This window comes from Onychostruthus taczanowskii, unplaced genomic scaffold, assembly GCF_017590055.1.
Source record: "Onychostruthus taczanowskii isolate IOZ18803 unplaced genomic scaffold, ASM1759005v1 scaffold9, whole genome shotgun sequence".
NCBI classification, from domain to species: domain Eukaryota; kingdom Metazoa; phylum Chordata; class Aves; order Passeriformes; family Passeridae; genus Onychostruthus; species Onychostruthus taczanowskii.
This window is the reverse complement of record NW_024506993.1, coordinates 16,376,251-16,399,910: the sequence shown is the minus strand read 5'-3', so window position 1 is coordinate 16,399,910 and position 23,660 is coordinate 16,376,251. Positions and strand designations below refer to the sequence as shown.

Below are 23,660 nucleotides of genomic sequence, written 5' to 3'. Positions count from 1 at the left end.
CAGAGGCCGGAGCACTCTGTCCCCAGCTGGCTGCTCCACCCGCGCTGGGCAGGCGGAGCAGCAGCCGAATCCCCGGCCCAGCCCGCTGCACCACGTCAGGGAGCAGCCCGGGGCCAGCAGAGCCACAGGAGCATGCTGACCGTGCTGCCAGGGCTGCATTATCACCTCGCCAAAAGGCAAAGAGAGACGGGATGTCTTTTACTGTGCCACTGGCCTGGCCAGAGGGCTGTCCAGAAGCTGCTCCTGGACTCTGAAAGACGACTTTCAATAACTGGGCAAGATCTGCCACAGCAGAGGTGTGAGGCCAAGAGGCTTCGCTTCCACGGGCACATCCCACAAAATACAAAGAGGGAAAAAAGAATGAAATGGGGGGGAAAACCAACAGGAAAATGGATATCTCACTGGAGACATCTTCCTCAGGCCAAACATAAATTACTGGGAAGGAGTCACTTTGGCCCAGGCAGCCACAGGTGAGCTCCTGACTCAGTGGGAGGAAAGCTGCAGGGCTCCCACAGCACTGACAGCCTGGAGTGGGGCTCCTCCCTCATCTGCATGGCACAGCTTAGAAGCACGGCAAAGGCATCACTTCTCAAGCACATTGAATTCATCAAGAATTTTTTTTAAAACCCTGATTGCAAGTTATATCTGCTGCTTAAGTGTTCCAAATACCAGAAACACTTATTTTGACCATGCCATCGCTGCTGGAATAACTTGAAATATATTTTATGCATGGTTTAAGAACACAATTATTAATGTACACACGTGAAAACCATGTACATAAATACTTGTGTGGATAGCAGAATTTGCATGGGTAAGATAATATTCTTTTAACTGGTGCTTCAGGCATCAGCTGGTGTTTCAATTCTTCAGTGAATATACAAAATTCTCAAGGTAATAATTACAGTTACTGAAGTTATAGCATTTTTAATCTAAATAAAATTGCCCTCTAGCAATAAAAACAAATGGACAAAACAGACATTTTAAATTTAGTCTGAATGCCACTAGTTACTGACAGCCACTGCCTGTGGCAGGGCAATTGCCATGTGACTCGAAAGACAGAGTGTTCTTCAGAATGCACAGTCCAAATGTGCATTTCAAACAAGGAGTGTGCTCATACTTTGCCACTTGACAAAAGAAAACTCCATCTTTCAGCATTTCCAGTGCCACACTAATGCCCCTCCAGCTCCTCCAGGCACAGCAGAGAACTCCACTTGGTGTCTCAGTTCTCCCTCAGTGCCAAGATCATAGTGGAAGGGCTCAGAGAGGGGGAAAGCTGTGAATGACAAGCACAGGTCCAAGTAGTGCCTTGATGAACATTTCTAACCTTTGAATAAGACCAGTGGAGGATCTGAATATCCTTTGTGAAAGCAGTGACTACAAAACCTCCCTGGTAACACCTCCTGCTTTACAGATGTTGTGTGTTTGATGGAAACACAGGTGGAGACTTTGGTAGTTGCAGAGGAAAGGCAGGTACCATGTCCATGAGTTTTATTTACTGGAATAGTGGGCAGTGAGAGGCCTTTGTCAGACCTAGGAAGGGTTAAATACCAGTGATTTAGATATTTGTGGTCTAGTATGAAGGCACACAGAGGAGCAAGCATGCAAATTTGGGGAAATCCAAAAAATCCAATTTCAAGCATGTGAACAGGATCCAAACTAAAAAAGACAACTCTATTTCACTCTATTTCATTTAAAAATGCATAGACAACCACAATATTTTTTAACATGTTATCAGTTGGTAGTTATATTCATATGTATTAAGCTTAGAGATAAATACATGTATGTGGGCGTGTGTGTATGCACCTACATTTGTTTCTTTACTCTGGAAATGTCTATAAATCTTAGCTGCTGTGGTACCCAAAATCTTGAAATAGGAAATTCCCTCCTCTTTCATTCAATTGCACTAAAAGCAGGGACTGCTTCTTACACCAATCACTACAGAAGAGCACTTGCTCTTTTGTAATACAAATACAGTTATTCAGTAAGTTATTACGATTAAAAATAAGCACATTCAGAAGTATAGCTACTCTTTGAATCTTTGTCAGCCTTGAATTCTCCAGCGAGTCTCTGAAATCATAGTTCACATCACTAAAAGTTTCTGTGTATGTGAATCTTTTCAACCCAGACAGAAAAATCCCTGCTGCAGACAATTATGCATAAACTATTCAAGAAGTGAAGCTGAAACAGCAATGGATCTCCTGTGACTCTCACAGCAGTGACCCTTATTTTGTGTGGGTTAACATTATTTTATCCAGTCTGTCTACACAAAAGAATCCCCAGCAAAGAACACAGAAGTAGAGGACCCTGTTAAACAACCACTTAGACAAGAATGCTTAAAAAGCAACTGCTTTTTTTCCCCTTTTAAGAGCCTGCTTTGCACATTTAGTGTGCTTTTTTGCATAATTCACACATGCAAGAGCTGCAGCACAGACAATCTGAATATTCAGATGAGTTTCACAGTGTGGAGTTCCAGATGCTATTATCAAAATTAATCCATCTTTCTATACACAAAGTCCATGGTAAAGGCACCTCAGCCAAAATGACAGGATGGAGGGCTTAAAATACAAAGCAAAAAAAAAAAAAAAATCTGTACAATCTTCCATCCAGGAAAACCCTGTCTGAGGACCTCCTTTCTCAGCAATTTGAAGACTGGCATGAATGCTTTTGAGGAACCATCCTCAAAACTACCAGCAAAGGAAATATGCAAAGCCTAGTTGTTTAAACACTGTAAAGACAAGTTGGATTATCCACTTCCTTTTCATAAAAAAACCCGATCCTTGGAGATTGTGCTTTTATTTCCCAGAAATGGTTGGAAAACACCACGACTGCTTTCAGCAACATACAGTGTTTAATTCCCTTAGATTTATCCCTAAGCAAAGGGATACTTTTTTCCTGAGCTTGCACCATGTTCTAATTTACAAGACCTGGTAGAATAATTACAATCTGCCCTCAGTGTGCGAGCACAGCTTAGCCCATCACAGCACTTGTGGTTTTTAAAAAAGCATGGGATTGTTTACAGCAAGCTTCTTTGTGGGTAATTTTCTCCACTGCACTGCAAAGCTCTCATTCAACAGAATTTTTACAAACATACATTACTAGAAAAATTAGCATAGAGAAGGTGACTTTTTTGTGATGAGTTAAGTCAGTGGGAAAACAAACACCTGAGTACAAGAAAAAGCATCTAGAGCAAAAGACAATTCTAGGCGTGAGAGAGGCAAAGCAGAGCCTGCTGACAAGCATGCAGAAGGTCTGGGGAGCAACATTAACACTGGAGATGAAAAATTTCTTTAACCTGAACAAACAGAAACGACATCTACAGCTTTGTGGAATGTTAATTTGGAATTCAAATTTGTGGATCTGGGTTTTGAATTTGTTCAACACTTCAGGAATAAGGTTACATTATTCCACCTCAGGCTACAGTGAAACATGTACTCTTACTGTATCTTGTCAACCTACTTCTCACCAGACACATTTTACAACGCTGGCTTCACATTAGAATAATTCTCCTTTTACATACAGCTTCAATCACATTCTTCATTGTGAATAAAGGAGAGCATTAGGACATTTGATCTATTCACACACAGACATCTCCAGTCATGTAAGAACTGTAAAATTTACAATGGCATTTTGCTTTAGGTACAAAAACACACATCAAGATAAATGTAAAAAAACCTCCCCTAAACCCATATTTTTTACATTTTTTCTGATAGTGTTAATCTATTTAATAACTAGTATTTTCCACCTGTTCAGGTGTTTCTAAGTAATTAAACTGATACACTTCATAGAAATGCATAACTGTCACACTGAGAAAATACAGTAAAAAAAAAGATACTAATTCTATACTTTATATGATGAAAATTCAGTGTAAGACCCAGTTATAATACAACAATCAGGTCAGGGTTCAAGATTTTCTGGACAGATGGTTAACTTCAAACACACTGACCCCCTATCAGACTGGATTAGTGCCAAGAGCACTCAGCCTTTCCTACGGAAAGTGGGTCAGAGTAGGTTTTATTCAAGTGCTTTGATTTGATGCATCATGATTTCCAAAGAACTTATTAAAATCTGCTAGATTAAGATACTGGTACATCCTTACATAGAAAATGGGGTTCCTGCTTGGACATCACACTTACCTTCACATTTCTCCAGGATCTGGACAGTTTCACCTAGTTCCAGGACCAAGCCTTGCGGAACAGTTCCTCGGAAGCTGCATATCACTAGAGGGTGGGGAAAAAGAGAGAGAGACATATGAGGCTTGGATCTTTGTGTGAATTTTCTTCTAAGCATAGCCCTTAGCTCACTCCCTGCATAAAAATAGCTCTGACATAGCTGCCCAGAAAACCTGTCAGCCAACTTTTCCTGATCAGGTGTGTTTATTCCGGCCCTTATCGGAAATTAAGGTCCACAACACCATAAAAGCTGAGCTTTTAAAAAGATTTTTTAAATTAAGCAAGGTTTGTAATCACTTTAATCAGCAACCCCTGATTTATATTGCATACAAAGATTTCCTTGTCTCACAATTCCTACTCTACTCCACAACCCATCAATGGAACAGGCTGCCCAAATTGCAGAGATTAAAACAGGAAATCAACTCCAGCAATTACTTTTCTCCAAGTTGAAACTATTTCAAATATCATCTGTGCATTTAATAGACTGCAAAAATCCTGTAACACCATAGATTATATTTAAGCAGACATATGAAACAATTCATAAGAATCTGTACTTTTCATAAGCACTATCTAACATGATAACGCATCTTTTCCAGGTATCTTTAATTTTCATTAACCAGGGAAAATAACCCATCTTAATGTTTCAGAAAATATTAATACAATAATTAAAAATAATAAACGAAGCTCAATTTTTAAAAGACATTTTAAAAATTCACAGCGTATAATGATAAATTCTTCAGCGATATTTACCAAAATACAGCAGGGACATGGGCACGGGTAGTTCCCTCAAACATGAGATGTCAGAACAAAGGGTGAATTGCAGGTCAGGCCCTACCTCCCCCAGGCACAGATTTAACACAGGCACTCCAGTACCTTGCTCCAGGTACACACACACACACCCAGGAGAGCTCCCTGTGTGTCACCTCCACACTCCCAGCATTACACGTGGAATTCCACGAGCTGAAACAGTGACCCCCAGTGGGCACCACCCTTTTCTCCAATTCAAGAGAAAATTCACTCCCCTTGGAATGCAAACACTCCAGCTGTGGTCAAGATATTCCCATATGATGGAGGCACATTTCACAGAATATTCTGAGTTAGAAGGATCACACCAGGATCACTGAGTCCAACTCAAGTGAATGGCCTATAGAGGGATCAAACCCACAGCCCTGGAGTTCCCAGCACCATGCTCCAACCAGCTGAGTCCAGCTCCTCCCTAAAGATCCTCCCATGCCAAAGCCATGAGTCCCTTCTGACTGCACATGAAGCAGACAGGCTGAAGTCCAGGGGAAGAACACCATGGAAGCCAAGACTCCCACCTGCACCATGTACCATGAGGTAGGTCTCTTGAACCTTGAATTCCTAAGAAATGAGAAACACAGAGACAAAACTTCCACCAAAACAAAACTGCATTTTAACCCTTTGCACACACTCCATAATGGGCAAGGGAAAGAAAGAACAAACTACACCCGCCAGGCAAACACCCAGATGAGGCCAATACAAGAAAGATTGAAAAAAAGATCTAAAGGGAACCAAATGGCATCAAATGCTTGCACTTCCACAGTGAGACTCAATGCAGGATTTAATCCCAAGAGTTAAGAACTCAGAATTTCATCAACAAACCTAAACTGCTCTCTCAGCTCTTATGGCCCAGCAGAAGTCACCGTCAGTTAAATGAGGCTTTAAATTCTTGTTTACATCAGAGGCAGGAGAAACACAACAACTGGCTCCAGACTGGAATACTGCAGACAGCATAATCCAACAAAAACTAAGCTCATCAGCATTCTGGATCCATTCTTCACCCATGAGGAAATCATAAATATGGATTTCAACCAAAGAAAAACTACTTAAAGCCTCTCCCAAAGTACAGGAACAATGACAACTGAAATGATGAACTAGCAGGACATAATCAAACCTCCAATGGCTTTTCCTTCTTTTTTTTTCCTCTTCGGTATTTTATATAGCTGGATCTTTTAAGTACAGAAAATGTTTTCTCTTTTCTAATTTGCAATTTTACCAGATTAAGAACATACAAGCTGATTTGCAAAATACAACAAAGTCCTGTATTAAAATGTGATTTTTTTTAGTTCAAAAATGACAAAACCACTAAAAAATTCATGTATGTCTCAAAAAGGGGAATTCCAAACAGCTTGAGTATAAAGCTACCTTTGAAAACACCAGAAAACAAAATGAAGTGTTAATACAGTAATTAGATATTCATTTATGAGAGTAATTTCAGACACATTATTAATTTTAAGAATTAATATGGGCATGGTAATATTAAAAGCCAATTTCTAGACCATTTTCATCTGTTCTGAACATGAACACTGATCTCATGACAGAGACACCAGTCATGGCACATGGGGGTGTTAGTGGTTGTAGACAATAGAAAAGTTAAATCATGGAGGAAAAACAACTTGGCTGGTTTTACTCAGCCAAGCCCAACAAGAAACAGTAACTCTGAAAAGTATTATTGTATGCTAACATTGCATCAGGTGCTCTGAATTAACAAACAGCAGCTGGCTTCCTATGACAATTATTTACCATATTAAAGCTACTGAATCAAGGATGCAGCTGGGAAAGAAATTACCAGTCCTTTGGCTATCAAATATCTGCCTATTATGTAATAATACAGGTGAGCCTGGAATAAAAGCTAAAGGAAAGGTACCAGGAAAAGACAGTAACGGGGTTTTTTTTCAATTGCTGATAGAAACATTTTTTTAAAATATGGTCAGGAATGGTGACTTTAATAAAGTTGGTATTACAGGAAGTAATCCTAATAGATGTGTTAGTTTACAGATACAAACTGTCCATTTTTAAAAGGATTCGACTGGACACACAAAGAACTTCTGATACAAGGACTCTACAATATGTAACCAGTTCTTCAGAATTCAGAGCACTCTGTTCATAAGATAAACAAAGCTCTTTTCTTAGGTCTACTTCACTCAAAAAAAGAATAAATAAGCAAAACTTACAAAACAGAAATTAACTGATTCCATCAGCTCTAGATACAATCTTGGTGATCATACTCAATTAGAAAATTAATTCTATACAAAAGTAATGCTCCCCCTTCATTCTCAATACAACAGTATGGAATCCAATTCCTTTTGTAATCATCAATAAATTATGTTAGTCTCTTCTGTTTGACAATTTTTATAATCAATCCCTAGGATCGGTGAATAGCAATATAGATATTATCAAAACAGTGGAAGCCAAATCTCAAGAGTAAATTATTTTCCAGACACACTAAATCAAAGTCAGGAAAAATTAAAGAATCCAAGTAAACTGATCCAATAGACCAAACTGTCTTGCTAAACTGTGTAACAAGAACAAAATTTAACATTTCTGAAATAAAAAAAGATGGTAAAAACAATGCCTGATTATGACAGAATCACAGAAATTTAAGGTTCTTTTATAGTCTGATTTATTATTCCAACAGTTACTTCCAAAAAAGTTATGGATGTTACTCATTTGTTAAGCTAAAAATGCATTATACAAGACAATCTTATTTATAGAGTCTCTTTTATGTACATAGTTCTTCTTAGCAGCATTATTTGAAAAATGTGATTGCAAATATAAATGAGAAATACAGAGTAATTCAACTATTCTGAAGAAAACCATTTACAGAGAGGACTCTGACAACTGATTTCTTTCCTTTCCACACAGAAATTCCTTACCCAACACGATCACCTACAAACTGTCCATCAGTCTGTAAGCTTCCACCATTTCTTGTAAGATCCATGTCCTTGGTCACCAGAACACACAAGTAACACATCATCAAAACAGGCACAAAGCAAAGCTTTTACCCACCAGTTAACTGATCCCTCTTGGACTCAGGACACACAGGACACGCTGCTGAAATATTTAATATCCATTTTCAGATGTGAAGCCCCTTGCCATCATTCAGCTCTATAAGGAGGTCGTAGTTCCCCTCACAAAGTCACTTCAGCCAGCAGTTAAAGCCAACATTTGCTAAAGAGGAAAGCTTTGAAAAAGCACTACATGCCATGTGATCCAGGAATTATCTCCAAGACTGAAGTCCCTTATCTGTAGTACTTAAAATGGACCACAGCAAAGGAAATTCTTCCCTCTTCACCTCTGGAATTTATCAGTAAGAACGGCACAAACCAGTTCACACAGGCAGTGACTCTCATGCTGTACCAGAACATAGGAAGGAATTGTGGAGTACAACATACAAGAAGAGATGACCTTGGAAAAATGGTTTCAAAAGTCAAGGATCCGGAAGATGACAGATTTTTCCTTGCCCATGGATATGCCCTGACACAGTGCAATGTAAACAGCTGCACTGCAAGTCACCAGTAGAAGAGAAACTGCATCAAAAGATAAACAGGACCTGTTAAGCCAATGCATCTTTGCACACCTCTGATTCCTCCTGCGCTCCACCTAAAGCAGCTCCTTGCTATGTGAACAAAGAAGATCCAATTGATACAAATCAGGAGGTTTCACAAACCATCTTCTCAAACAGCCCCTGTCAATAGCTCTTGAAGAAAATGCACTTGGCTGTGATAAAGTGGGAAGGTGTTTGCACAGATAAATAATCAGCAAAGGGATGTGAAATAAAAGAGCCATTTCCCTTAGTGAGGACAGATTGAGCAGCAAGCTCTGAAGGGATCTCTGTTGGAATCTTTCCCATTTCAAGTATTCTTAAATAATCCAAAAAAGCTCATAGTTTAGAGAAGCCCCAAAATTTATAAGGCCACTCAGGCTATTCAGAGTAATAAAGAGCTAGAGATGGACCCAAGCTCCACAAGCACAACTGGCAGAACTGGAGATGAGCAGTGTTCAGTTCACCTGTCTGGCATTCCATGAGGGATGAACAAACCTCACCTCACACAAAAAATCATCATCTCCTCCCTTGCTAGTGCCACACTGAGTGGAACTCTGGAATGTCAGAGGTCTTACCATAAAACTCAGTGCTCAGCCACCATATGTCAGAGACCACCCCACACATCACACAGAACATGGTCTTGGGGAAAAAGGGAAGACACCATTACCCACAGTACTGCATAAAATTCCCAATGAACCCCATGTGCCAGTTTTCCCCTTTGCCAAAAAGGACTGAACAGCATAAGAACAGGTAGAAAGTAGAGAGAGAGAACATAGACTGAATAAGGACTGAAATGTGATTGATTGTTAACCAATATGGGACTTCTGTACCAGGAAGGCTGAAAGTGTGGAGAGGGGATAACTGACAGAAGGTGCACAGGGAACTGTTGCTATTCACTCCTTCCAGTTCAAAAAGCAGAGCAGTGTCAAATGAAGCAGCAGAGTTCAGAACTTAATTAAAATATTTTTCCGCACAGTGCAAAAACTGTGAAAGTCCTCATGAGATACTGTGGGTGACAGAAATGAAATAATCACCCAAGCTCCAAAGCCGGCAGGACAAATCTCTGGATGTGCCCCACCCTCGGCTCCGCAAGGCCCAGTCCCAGGAAGCAGCAGAGCCTGGGGAAAGCTCCACCCCGACTGCAGCCACGGCCGGGGCAGCACACCGGGGCCGCAGCGCTGGGTGATCCAGGGATCACCGCCTGAGCCTCTGCTGTCCCGTGCCAGCGACTGCTTCGGGACCTCATCTGAGCAGCAGGACGGCAAAGAGCAGAGCACAACTCCCAGAGAAATGCTGAGTCAGGTTTCACCTGTGTCACTGTCACCTTCTGCTGCCAGCCACAGAGGTGGTTTCATTTTTGCGGCGATAGAATTTAAAATGTATCTGGCCCTTATAATTCTTTCCAATTCCGGTGCCTGCGTCCCAACCTGCCCGCCCAGTCTCATCTGGGCTGCAATGCTGCCACTGATCATTTCTTCTCTCAAATGGATGCCAATGCCCTGATAACCACAGTAATGGAAATGTGCCACATTTGTCACATCAACAGTGGGAAGACCCAGGACAACAGGGAGTCAGAGAACTACCCAGCCCAACACATCCAGCTGCTCAGCCCCTTAAAACATCATTTTTTCTTAGCATTTACTCAAAGTCATGCAATGAACTGACAGGGCTATATGCCTTCCCATCTACTTTCTTATTTTTTTAACCTATTTCTACACATTTCACTGAAGACTACAAAAATATTTTGATCTTGCATAATGTTCTATTTACACTACATAATATCAATTCAGCTTATGAGTAATTTGTTTACTTTCATAAAGGAACAGAGCCCCTTCCCTCCTCACTGTCCAAGATGTAACAATGAAAATCAGAAGAACTGATTTAAGTGAGGACTGAGAAACAAAATCAGTTCAAGACCTTTCCATGTTTACATTGTTGCTTTTTCCTTCTCCAAATCTAAACTATGTATCTCCCAATCACAGCCCGATCATTAAAAGCCTGATCATTAAATCATAACAATTAAAATTATTATGTATTTCCCAGGTTTTCACATCCACAATAGAAAGCATTGCTACTGGAACAGATCCAATACGCTAAATCACATTTTGATTTTTCTTTATCAGAAGATGTTGGTAAAGCCATGATTTAATGGACTCTATGGACTAATTTTGGGGAAAAAAATTTAATTTCATGAATTTTGAACATATCTCCATTTACAAAAGACAGATCTTCTTGGACTTTGTGACAGTTTTTTCCAGTTCTAAACTCATTGCTAATATTTTTATCTGCCTTATTAAAATCCTGGTAGCTTGCAATAATTTTAGATGACACTTGCAGAACAAGTGTTTCAGGTTCAAGTATGTAATTTAATTTTTATAAAAAATTACTGAGTGTACCACACTCAGCTTGCAGTTATTGAGATTATGCACTGACCATCCCTCAGTAGATCTTCAACTAAACCCATTTCAGGAGGAATGGCAGGGATAACATATGGGAGAGGCACAGCCGCAGTTGCATTGCTCCATACCCAAAATACCTTGACAAGGTAAAATCACACCGAGCAGGCACTGACTTGTGTTCTGTGCTACAAACGTCAAAGTTCTCCAGTTCTCTGACGGTGGAATTTATGCCTTATAACACATAAGCATGTTTTAAACTCACACCTCTATCACACCAGCTACGACTTTGGAGTATGTGTTTACTTAGGGTAAACACAAACACTGACATTTCACAGTCCTTATACAGCATTTTGTATTCAACTACTACTCATTGTCGCCAGTTAACACAAAACACAAGTCAATCCCTGAGCTTAAGATAGACTTAGATTGATTAGTATTAAAGACTGAATTAAATACTAGATCAATATTAAATGATCTAGTATATAATATTTAAGAAAATAATCTAATTACTCCAAACTGATAAACTAATCTTATGATGAGTATGTATCTTTCCCTCAAATAATTTTTCCAATTAATCCAGCTATTAAAAGTGTCTAGTATGACACAATATATGCTAGGTTTAAGAGCTGAACAAGATAAACTTTATTTTCTTCCCTATAACACCCAGATGATAATAAAGGCTCCATGTAACCCAAGAGTCACCAGGTGAGACCAAAAATGGGTCTAAATCCAATACTTTTCCCCTTACAGCAGCTAAAGCAAGGAGGGGAATGAAGGGTATTAGAACAGGGCAAGGATGTGGCTTCCTCCAGCTTGAGACATATGTGGACCGGGCCTTCCTAAAAGGAGGTTTCTGTTTGTATTAATTTTATGTGTGTATTTAGTAGCATTTTCTATCCATTTTCTTCTATGGAGCCACCCAAATGCTGCAGAACCACATCAACTTTTTAACAGCCCCATCAGCCCAGAACTCACACAATTCTTCCATCACACAGAAATGGGGGTTCACTTGTTTGGCTCCTGTGTCATCAACACTCCCAGGAATTGTATGAAACAAGCAAGCCAACAATTTTTATTCTTCCACTCCACAGTATTTGTGTTTTGAGAATTTTCTAAGCTACCTTTGCTTAATAATGTATTTTCCAAGAAGAGCAGGTGTGGATTTTTTGCATTTAGGGATGGCAGAGGGAACAGTCTCCAGGCTAGGCAGGATGACTGGGCAGGAAATCCAGCACTGACACAAATGATCCCAAGAGGACAAGAGAGAGGCGAGATTTAGCTTTACCTTTCTGTGAGGCGACTGTGTTGCACAACCACGCCTACGGCAGCACTGAATTAATACCTCCCAAACCTCGCTGCACCTTCCAGCCTGAGCTGCTCCCAGAACCACAAACCTCTTCCCAGCAAAAGGAGTAGTTCTTGAAGACAGAAAATTGTGGGTTTAATGATTTAAAATAACAAGATGGAGTCGACGATGAAAAAATCCTTTCACATTTTTAGACCAAAATTAAAGGCCAATATGATTAATTTTTTCCTTTGTGGAACTGCTTGATTAAGCCTGGCAGCTTCATAGATTGCACAGTAAGAGTCTGATAATATTTGACAAGGGAGCAGAACCATGAGGAAATGAAAAGAAAAACATTTCCATTTCATTCTACAAATACCTACAATAATGTTTTCACCCTGACAATACACCTTCCAAGTATTTAAATTTTTAATTGTGGGTGAGGGTTTCAATTATTTCCCAGAAATGAATCTGAGACTTGCAGATTTATTTGCAAGTCCAGGCCTCATTCATTAAGTACGTTCACAAAGAATACAGGGAACAGACCCCAGGTCCAGCACTTCTAAAACATTCCTCTGTTTAAGCAAGATGACAACATGAATCATTTAGATATGGAAGAGAGGATATATCCAATTACACCTTAAAAACCCAAATAAAACATGAAGTTTTTTTCAGAAGGGGCATTCCTTGCAGAGTGCACTAGTACACATGACACAGAACAGGGCTCTAATCCGATTGGAATTGCCAGGCACTAATGTAATACACACACACAAAAAAGATTATCAAAAGCTGATTAAAAGCCATCCAAACATTACAATCGAAGAGTACAGATTAAACAAAAGACATGATTTAGATGAGGGCTAAAATTTTTTGACCTTATTAATGGTCTTGATGAACTTTTATGGCAAATCTCGATGAAGAAGATACTTCAAACTGAAAGCAAGGCTGAAAACTTTGGGTTCTGTGCATTGCCAAAATTACAGTACAATTAAGTGAAGGTATTTCAGGCTGCTCGGGGAGCAGTGGCAGTTGCTAGGCAGCATCTGCTCCAGTCAGAGATGCTTCTTTCTTTGTGCAGTACAGAACCTCAGCCAGGAATACTGCCACCAATGGATTATTCCAAGGCAGCTTACTGCCATCACATGGCATCTGCAAAGTGCTCACCCGCTGCCTAGCAACACCGCCTCTTTCTACTGAGTCATACCAGCACCAGGACAATATTCCTGCAAAAAAAGAAACAGATGCCTGGGAAGAAAGGTGATCATTCAGTAGCACAGCAAAGGATTGCAAGCATCCTTCCCCTGCCCTCCAAGATAAAAATAGAGATTGGGCTCAAAAATCATGAGCTGTTTAAAATAGTTTTTCACATCCTGGTGGCAGGAGGTGGGAGAGAAGTAACGGACCAAAACCCACAGCGTTGTCCACTGCCTTAGCTGTGTTAAGGAACTGGTCTTGAGCTCCCAGCTTTGCAAGGATCTATCCTGCTACTTCATCCTCTTCCTGTCACTCTATTCCATCAGTTCATTCACCCATACATCATTCCCTCCATGCAGAAAGCAAATGCAGCAGGCTTTTTCTCCCTTTTAAAGAGAGGCAAAGGCTGTTTCAGTTTCTGAAACCTTCTCCCTCTTTCCAATACCCAGCTGGCAAAGAGAGCACTGAGCACACTCTGCCCAGAGAGGTGAGGAGCTGCTCTGCACTGCTGGGTTTCACAGGCTGCAAACGTGAGCCTGTTGAGCACTTAACTGTTCAACACCAGGAAACAAGGTAAGAAACCAAGCAAGTCTTGACTCTCCCGGATGGTGGAGATTGCACCACCTCTCCAGGCATCCTGCTCCAGGGCTTTCCCACATGCACTATGGGAATCACTGTCTCTGACTGGAATTCGCCCCCATGGCTCCTCCTTTCACCCTGCAGCTCTGAGAAGTGCCTGGCCCCGTCTTCTCTGTACCTCCCTAGACAGCAGCTATCCATGAGCCAATCCTTTCCTATGCTCCACTTCCCAGGTTGTACCACCCTGGATCTTGCAGACCCTTTTCTCTCCCCATGTTCCCACCTCCTCACCTCACACCTTGTACTGCAAGGTGCAGCCCCAGAGCAACTAAAGGAGGAAAAGAGCATTTCCCTCACCATGCTGGTGCCCAGGAACACAGCCAGGGACGTGGCAGCCTGCAGGAGAACACCACTGGCTCACGTCCACACATGCAAAACTCAGGGATCACCTCACAGCACCTTCCAGCCTGTCCCATTCTGCACAGGCTACAGGGTGAGACTTTCACATCTCCTGTCTCTCTGTTAAATAAGTTCTTAACACATTAAAGCTACCTGGGCATTTATGGTCAGTTTGCACATTTTCAGTGAGCAGCAGGAAGGATAGGGCAGACTTATAGAAGTATATTTACCAGCACACACTCCTGCCTTTTAGCTGAAAACTCTATAAATAGAGCCAGCCTATACTGGCTGCCACACAAGAACTCTGCTGAAGACATCTAAGAAGCCTGTCAATCCACCCATAAGAACTTTGACTTTTTTGGTTTGCAACAAAAATACCAAAAAAAAAAAAAAAAAAAAAAAAAAAAAAAAAAAAAAAAAAAAAAAAAAAAAACAAAAAAAAAAACCAAAAAAAAAAAAAAAACAGCATTTGACTGACAATTGAAAATGCTTTCTTTTCACGACTTTTAACTCTTCCAATCTTGACTGAAGCAAACATGCATTATTTAATGCTGTCAACATCATCTGAGATGCTGGGGAAATCCTCCTTTTCTCTTTTTGTGTCCTTCACACAGGTTTATTTCATTATTATTATTACTACTTATTTTGTTACTGTTTTTTTTTAATAAACTATTTTCCCCCTGTTCAAAGGAGAATATGGTCTTCTGCCAGAAGTGGGGGAGAAAAAGCCAAAACCAAACGAAACAAACCCAACAAGATCAGCAGCTGCAATATGGGGCCTTGCTGTGATAAAGAAAGAGAGAGAAGCCTATTTTCTACCTCCTCAGCCCCAGAGTCCAAAGAAAAGCTGTCCCTGCAAGACCAGTGTTTGAAACACGATCGTCCTTGGCATAAACCCCTTGGAACACATAGATTACCAAACACTTTTCTGTTAAAAAGAAAAACAAGTGGCCCCTCCCCTCAGATCAGTGCCCTGGGAAGGGCTGAACTGGAGCAGCAGGCAGGAGGAGGGCAGAGGGGTGGAGATCACCGTGCACTGCCAGGGGATCTTCCCCAGCAGGCAGGCTTCCAGCGGATGCTCTGCACAGACAGCCGGGTCAAGCACAGCAGTGCCAGGACCTTTCCAGGTCTCAGGACAGCTCCTCCCACTCTAACAAGTCCCTGCTGGAGGAATGGCCTCACAGCATCTCCTTTAAACAGAGGCACCAGCATGGAGAGGATTCCCCTCATCTCTCATCACACCAGGCCCACAGGGAGTGTCCAGCTCCATTCTGTACAGCAAGAGCAGATGTCAGGACAAGACTATTTCACAAAAATATTGATCCAGCTCTAACAGGTCCAGCAGAACTACACTGTTGTATCTTTGTTTTATCAAAATTCAGGTCACCAATTATTCAGATCGCGAGCATTTAGAGAGAGAAACAAAACACAAAGATGCACCAAAGTTCAAACCACAGTTTTCAGTAACCCTTTTTTTCCAGTAATTCAGATATGTTTGGATTACTTGTCCCTCTCTGGCTGAGACTTTCTCACCTGAGCCTACACTTTCTGTCCATGTAACACAGCCCCACATACAGGAAGCAGTGCCTAGGTGAAGTGGGCAGCTTTCTGCAGACACTTCCACAGGCATTTTTCTCCACAAAGGAAAGGGTGGGTGAAACAGAAGCATCACCCCCTATCCCCCCACATCCAGACTCAGTTCTGGAAACACACATTGCTCCCTACAGGGCGTACCCAGCACTGCCTGAGATATTCTCCTATGAAAGGCTCTCTGCTCCCTTCACCACTTGTTTGGGCAGCCCACCCAGCACCCATCCGAGCAAGGCAAAGGACCATGTGCACTGTCACCCAAACAGTCACATATTGCTTGCAACTGCCTTCTATTTAACAGGTCTGGGTTTCTCTGACACGAATTCAAGGGTTCCTTTATCAGGTTCAGAACACTAAAAGTGCAGATACCAATAAACAACTTGTTCATAAACATTCTGAGAGGGAAGAAGGGCCCTGCTGCTCAAAAACACAGCCACAAGAGGCTTCCAGAACAGTGAGGCACCTGCCAAAGCATTCTGTGCTACACTCCGGCACCTTGGGTAGCTCAGGGACTTACATTCAACAGAAAGAAAATAAAATAATTCACCGCTCCATCAACTGCCTACTGCCAACACTAAAAGCATTTAGTGCCCAAGCTTCCTTGCACTGAAATAAAAATAAAGGTTTGTCTAGATGTTTCAGAGAACACCAGCTTACCTCTGAAAGCACAAAGGCCTGCTTTTAATCACCAAGAGTTAGCTGGCACCACTTGTCATAAGCTTTTCTTAAGGCTTAATATCCAGAAAGACTCAAGAAAAGGAAAAGTAGTTAAAAGATGAAAAGGGATGCAGGGAAGTCTTATCCTTGGAATAAGTAATCACCTCACAACTGCACTGGAATGCACTCAGTCTGCTCAAAGCCTCAGTTCCCTGCCTTCAAATATATTCCCTAAGTTTGGACTAAGGACTTATTGTTTGGACAAACACTAAAACATGTCTAAGAGGAAGGAATTATGGCCAAAAAAAACTTTAGAGATGCTTTCAGGATCACAGAAGACCTCACAAACTTCATTTTGACATGGAAAAACTTGAACAGAGATTTGATTTTAACATCAGGCGCTTGAGTGAGATATTTTGTATTTGCCCTGAGGTTCAGTGAGCAGACAGATTTTGAAACAGAACAAAGTGAAAAACGTTGTGAGATTAAGGTTGATTCATAACTTCAAAACAATCAGTGGAAAGACCACTGTCAATCACAACTGATTTTGGACCAAGATCCCATGACAGGCTTCCTTTGGCCTCTTGGTAAGTGCATAGCACAGCTGAGAGAAGGACACAAACTTAATAACCATACAAATTAAAAAAAAAAAAAATTCTAGAGAAGGAGGGAAAAGTTGCATCAGTCTCTTCAAGAGCTAAATAATTTTGCACAGACTTCCTGTTCTTTGGTGTTTTCACACCCACATCTGAAAAGTGCTCCTATTTCTTAAGAGAACAAATCTATGGAATACATATGGCCACCAATAACAGCAGTTGTTGGTCCCATCAGGCAGTTACAGCTCTTCTGTATGAGAGCCATTTCCAAATAACTATTTAATGTGTTAATCATAAAAGCTTGTCTGTCTACATGCCACTGTGAATATGAACATAGAAAACTTCCTCATTCCCAATTATCCCCCTCTTGTGGGTTTTGAAATGCCAGCAAATACATGGTAGAGAATTTTATAATTACAAATTCTGGTAATAGTTCTTACATGTTTCCCTGATGTCTGCATTGGAGTCTGACTTGTTTTGCAGCAGCATTGCTGCAAAAAAGGCTTTGCAAGGGTAGTGGGACTCAAGTCCAGCTGAGCTATGCCACTGACTGTGCCCTAAGGAAGTTGCTCTCAGAGGACCAATAAAAAGTCATCCTTCCTCTACTCCCACATGCAGCTGCAAAGCACAACCTGCACCACCACCCCATGCTCACACACAAACTTTCTATTCCTTAAGTGGTTCAAAAGAGAAATTATTTTAGATTTCCTCACTAATTTCACTCTGAACACTCAAACAATTAATTTAAACCCAAAGCACATAAGAAGCACTTGATAGAACCTGATTAACCTTTTTTCCAGCAAGTCAGAAGCTTTTAATCTGCATTACTATGCACAGAAATTCCAGTTTCAAGTTCTTCCCCACCCAGCCCTGTTTCCATTAAACATGCAGGAAAAGTTGTCCAAGTTTGCCACTCACATCATCAAACGTCTCTTGTTACTGGACGTATTGTTAGGTGAGGACAGAAAGCTTAAACACCAAAATGTTTCCACCTTTAGAAAATCATTCTAAAACCCAAATCCCTTGTGTGCTGGGGATAAATTCGGGGAGGAAGTGCTTTTGCCCCCACCCTACTGGCCAGTGGCTGAAGTCCTGCAGGCCTTAACTGAATACCTAATACAGCACAATTAGAAAGAAATGGAGAAAATTGCTCTAAAACCCATCAAATCATCCAAATTTAAACCCCATACCGCACTGCTAGCACTTCTTACTCCAGGATCACCCCCACACTCCCATACAAACTGTGCAATGAACTGTTAAGCATACACATCTCACTTCTTGCCTTTGTGAGCAATTTGCTTCTCAACTTCATTCCTCCAGTATTTAGAAAGTTGGACAATTTCTACTGCAAATGCATTTGTGGACAACTGGTATTTAGATCACCTCAAAGTAGTGATATCTTACAGGTTAATTCTCATCCAGGTCTGCAAATCAGCTCTTTATGAGAGCTGGTCTAACCACAATGACTTTGGCTTAGTCTTTTCTAGGACAGACAAGCCAAAATATATTAATCTCTTGCCACAAAACAGGACATTTAATCTCCAAGTTCTATCAGCACCCACAGAATTCCAGCTTTACCCTAGAGTGGAGCTGAAGTTGCCCACCACATTTAATGCACTTTAGTAACCTCTCCTCTCTATATGATAGTATCCCATGAGGTGCATCTTGGGAGCTGCTCTTTTCCAGAGACATTTCAAGGTGTGATTCATATCCCATCCACTTAAATAACACATATACATTTCCTTTATGATCCCTGACTGACAAATTCCTGTGCTCATTCTTAAGGTCTATAGGTTAAAAAAGGCCCTTAGGAGCAAAGTACAGAATGGAAATTACTCCAATCCCTGATCATCCTATTTTCCTGAGCAAGTCCCCAGGTACCAGCACCACTTCCCAAAGCAGTGGAGCAGAGAAGGTTTCAAAGTGCATCCCTGCACGTAGCTTTGGTTCCAAGACAGATCCCTGAAGAATATCCTTAGTCACCTCCCTCCCGCTGCCAGACAATTACATCCCCTGGCACAGGGACACAGGAGAGAAAATGAAATATAACCTGTGTCCCTAACACAGCACCTGATGCAAGGATTGATATTGCTTCCCACACAAACAATAGGCATTTTCCTCATCTGGGAGGGGGGCTTTTCTCCACCTCTCTGAAACGTTTCCTTTTTGAACCTGTAACAAACCAGTCCAGTGAGCGAGTGAAACCACAGTGCCACTCTCAGCCCCTTCAGCAGCTGCCTCTTGTGTGAACAGCTAAGGCAGGGTCTTGTGCCAAAAGCCCTGAGGAAGGAAGGAAAACTTTTCTAAGTTCTGCAGTCCTGTTTTTCCGAGCATAAATATGAACTGGAAGTGTGCAAGCCAAGGTTTAGTGACAAGAGGAAAAAAAAGAAAAGCAAGATACTGATCAAAAAGCTGCAGTACAAAACCGTAACTAGGACATTGTGATGATCCATCCCTTCTTTGTAAGAGCAAGGGAAAGTTTTGTTGCATGTATTTGTGCTTATGGATTTATTTTTCATTGTTACCAAGTAAGCAGTGAAAATAAAGGTTAAAAAAGCATTTTTTAATAAAACAACAGATTTTAACCCTAATTTTTTGGATAAACTAAGAACAGATTCTGTTGATGCAGGCAGGTTCTCCTCCTCCTCTGTGACTTAATACATACATATTTAATATGGTCAGCCATACAAAGTGGCTTCTTGATACAGCATCAATTACATTTTAAAAAACTCAAAAACAACCCAAAAAAAACTTTCCTGAGAGCCACCTAAATGTGCTCCTTGCACAAAAATAAAAGAGCAAAAACTGACAGCCTAATGAAATAATCAGCTCTTACAGAGTAGCCAAATGTTGTTTACTAAAGAGTTCTATTTAACTTATTCTTTTAATACATTAATATTTAATACTTGCTTTTCAAGACTAAAGTTACTAATCAGATCACTTTAATAAATACGTTTTTAAACACAGAGACTGCTTTAAAAAATACTAAAACACTAGAGGGCTAGAGAGCATTATCTTCAATAATCAGTTCAGAATTCTTGTTGTGTTCATAACTGGCCATCTTAAGCACCTGTGGAAAACCTGTCTGCTTTGCTTCAGCAAGTCTCAAGTTTTAAAAGCAGAGTTAGGATTACAGGCACTGAATATAAGTATTTCTAAATAGAGGGGAATTACTCACAACAGCTACCAGGTAGTTGCTATAGCAGCTGAGAAATGAAATCAAGGAAGATCTTCAAGGTTGTTAGGAGAGTGTTTAATTTATTTAGAAATATCCTGAGCAATCTTTTAATATCTTTGCTGCAGATGCATGCAGTGATTTGTATGAGAACTGGGCAATACAAAGATGTTCTACAGCTGCAAGTGTGGGAAACTTCTTTTAATTGCAGATAGGCACAGAGAACTCCAGAACTGGCCAAAAGGCACCAACGTTCCCATCAGGAAATGTAACATTCTCCTGCAGCCAAGAGCCCATGGCTGCACAGGAATATCTGCTGAGGGGCTCCAGCAAGCACAGGAGAAATGCCTTGGATGCTCCCTGGAAGCCAGTGCAGAACACAAAGCCCTTCCACAGCCAGGTGTTGAGAGGGGACCGTGGTGTCTTTCTGAAGGATCAATATCTGTGAGTTATCACCTCTGAGCCAGCCACGCAGGTAAGGCAAGAGAGCACAAGTTCCTTTAAACAAAGACAACAGCATCAGGATGAAGCCCTTTAAATGGTACTTTCCCCTTCCTTGGTACTCAAGAACAGCTGTGTCTAGGGCCTGGAAGCCCAGACGTTCCTTTCTGTTCTACCAGAAACATCTTTGTGGTATTCCAGCAGCAGAAATAACTGATCCCACTCAGCTTACATCAACAGGGACAGAAATTTTATTGCCTTAACCCAAAGGCAAATCGTAAAACTTTGCATGGTTTAGCAGGAGCACAGAGAAAACACACAGTGGCTTTTTGGACAGAGACTGCTCTAACCAAACCCAAACTACTAAAGCCCAAAGGCATAAGCTCAGAACAGTGACTCATGCCAAGAAGATTATTTTTGCACATATTACTTGTGGAATCAGGATAATTTGCACTGCTATTTCCCCCCCCCCCCCCCTTTTTTTTTTTTTTTTGCCAGTGCACCTCCCAGCAGCAAACCCTCAGGTCCACACTTTCTGCAGACTATTTGCTTCAAAATGCACAAAAATGACCTTCCAGCCAGCAATGACAGATCTACTTTTGAAAAACTGATATGCCACTCCCCACTTGTAGTAACTAAACTCCAGATATAAGCAGCATTTTTCACCTATTTTCCTCCTCTGGAGGATTATCAACAAATTTCAATTACAAGAAAAGTAATTAAAGCTACTCAAGAATAAAAAAAGCTTGCCTAGAGACTACCAAAACTTGCACAACTCAGCTGTTACCTCAGCCCTACCTACAGGTGTGCTGTCTGCAAAAGAAAAATCCCCATCCTCAGAGGAATATTTTCCAGCCCAGGGAACATCACTGAAATCACACTTGTTTTCATTCACTGCTCTCCCTTCCACATGCCTCTTCCAGACTTGTTTACAATCTGACTGGAGATTTCCCAGCTTTTCTTTTCAAATATCTGCATAAAAAAATTAGTTCACCTGTTTTCTGGATCAAGGTAAAACAAGGATTTTCTTATTTGAGCACATGGGCCAAACACAAAAACAAACACTGAATATCAAACGCTGTGACGTGGCAAAGAAAAACAACTACAGAAACAGAAGGAAAACAACAAGATTTGGAAGACAAATAATTATTTTCTGGAGCATCCACTACAATTACAGCAGTCAGTTTCACCCTAGGGTAACAGAGGTGGCCTTTGCCCGGCAGATGAGGTATGAAAAAAAGTACAGCATCAAGTCATTAAAAAACCCCAGCAAAACAACAACTTCGCATTCCTGAATGCATCCAGCTGGGATGTATCAGGGCTTGTTAAATTCATATTCTCCCAGCGACCAACAGACACAGCAACAGGATTGGAAGCAACGACTTCCAGGTGTTATTTTCTGCCACTTGTTTATATTACCCTCATCTGATGCTGCATTTTATTTTATTGTTTTTAAACAAAAGTGATTTGCTTCATCCCTCTTTACCAGGAAGACAGGTGGGACGTACTAACAAGTACATCTTGTACTTGCTGTACAAGATGAAAAATCAGCAAGAAGTATTTTTTTATAATTAAATTAACAGAAAGCATTTTAACAAAGAGGCATTAAGGCTTCTAATTGCTCATGAGTTAATCGCCAAAATCCCACTTTAACAGTTCCGGTTAACAGATCGTGTAGCAAATTTGTTGATACTATTTTAAATATTTTGTAGAAATCAATCATCACTACACACTGTGGAACTTGAAAATCAATATGCACAACTGATAACTATAAATTTAATGAGGCGTTTAAGTAACTAATCAGGGTAGCAGTTGTAGCTTTTATTTTTATAATACAAATCAACAGTTTTAAAAAAATTAAAACGAAATGAGCAAAAGCGAAGCAAAAGGCATTCTGCATCTTCCACTTCATTAGATGTAACATTTCTGCTCTTATCAGGGATTTACACGCTAAAATAACAAACCAAAGCCGCCAACGGTGATGCCTCAGATTAGAGCAACCACGAGGCCAGACGACTGTAAAATGCGATTTACCAAAACAACGGAAAAGCGGCGCAGCCCAGAGGCCCCGGGCCCCGCTCCCGGCCCCTTGCAGCCCCCGGCCCGGCCGCCCCTCGCCCCGCGGCCCGGCAGGTGCAGCACCGACGCCCCCTAAAGACACCGCGGCGCCGCCGGCCCCTTCCCAACTCCATCCACACATCGCCTCGCTCCGCAGATGGAAACGCAGGGAAAAGGGAACCGCGCGCTTAAGTAGATTAAGGGCTCAGCAGCTCGTTTTCTGATTATTTGTGCGATCCCGACCCCAGCGCGGGCCCCCGAACTCCGCTCGTCTCTCGCGTCGCCGCGGCGGCGCTCGGGGAAATAACGCGAAGCGAGGCGCACGCAGAGCGCATCCAGCGGTGCGGGCAGGGCAGGGGAGGCAGCGCCGGGCAGCCCCCACGGCCCCGCGGGCAGCGCTGCCCCCATCCCGGCTCCACCTGAGGGGCAGCGCCGCGACCAGCGCCGGCCCCGGGGGAGGGGAACAGCCGCCCCCCCACACGCGCAGCGCAGCCACCGGGGTCCGGCGGGAGAGGAGGGGGCGCGCGGGGCGGGGGAGGGATGCGGCAGCACCTACCCACGCCGTATTTCTCCTCCTCGGTGGGACTCCACATGCTGCTGGATGGCTCGGCCGCGGCCGCCGGTCCCCGGGCAGAGCGCGGCGGGCGGGCGGGCGCCGCTCATCGAGCGGGGGCGGCTTCTCCTCCCCCCTCGCTCAGCGGGGGCGCCGCGCCGGCAGCCCCCGCCCCACGCTCCGGCCGGGGCTGTGCTCAGGGGTCGCTTCGCCGCTG

General features: G+C 42.0%; 1 protein-coding gene across 1 annotated transcript in view; it reads right to left on the bottom strand.

Annotated features, from left to right (window-relative positions):
• The window catches only part of DOCK3 (dedicator of cytokinesis 3), a 185,528-nt gene extending 161,938 nt beyond the window's left edge, over positions 1-23,590 (bottom strand). The window contains exons 1-2 of the mRNA XM_041426040.1: positions 23,447-23,590; positions 4,134-4,217 (exon numbers count right to left, since the gene is read on the bottom strand). Of these exons, the coding sequence (XP_041281974.1) occupies positions 4,134-4,217; positions 23,447-23,483 (121 nt within the window). The 5' untranslated portion in view covers positions 23,484-23,590. The remainder of the gene's footprint in view (positions 1-4,133; positions 4,218-23,446) is intronic.
• Positions 23,591-23,660: the final 70 nt, after the last annotated feature.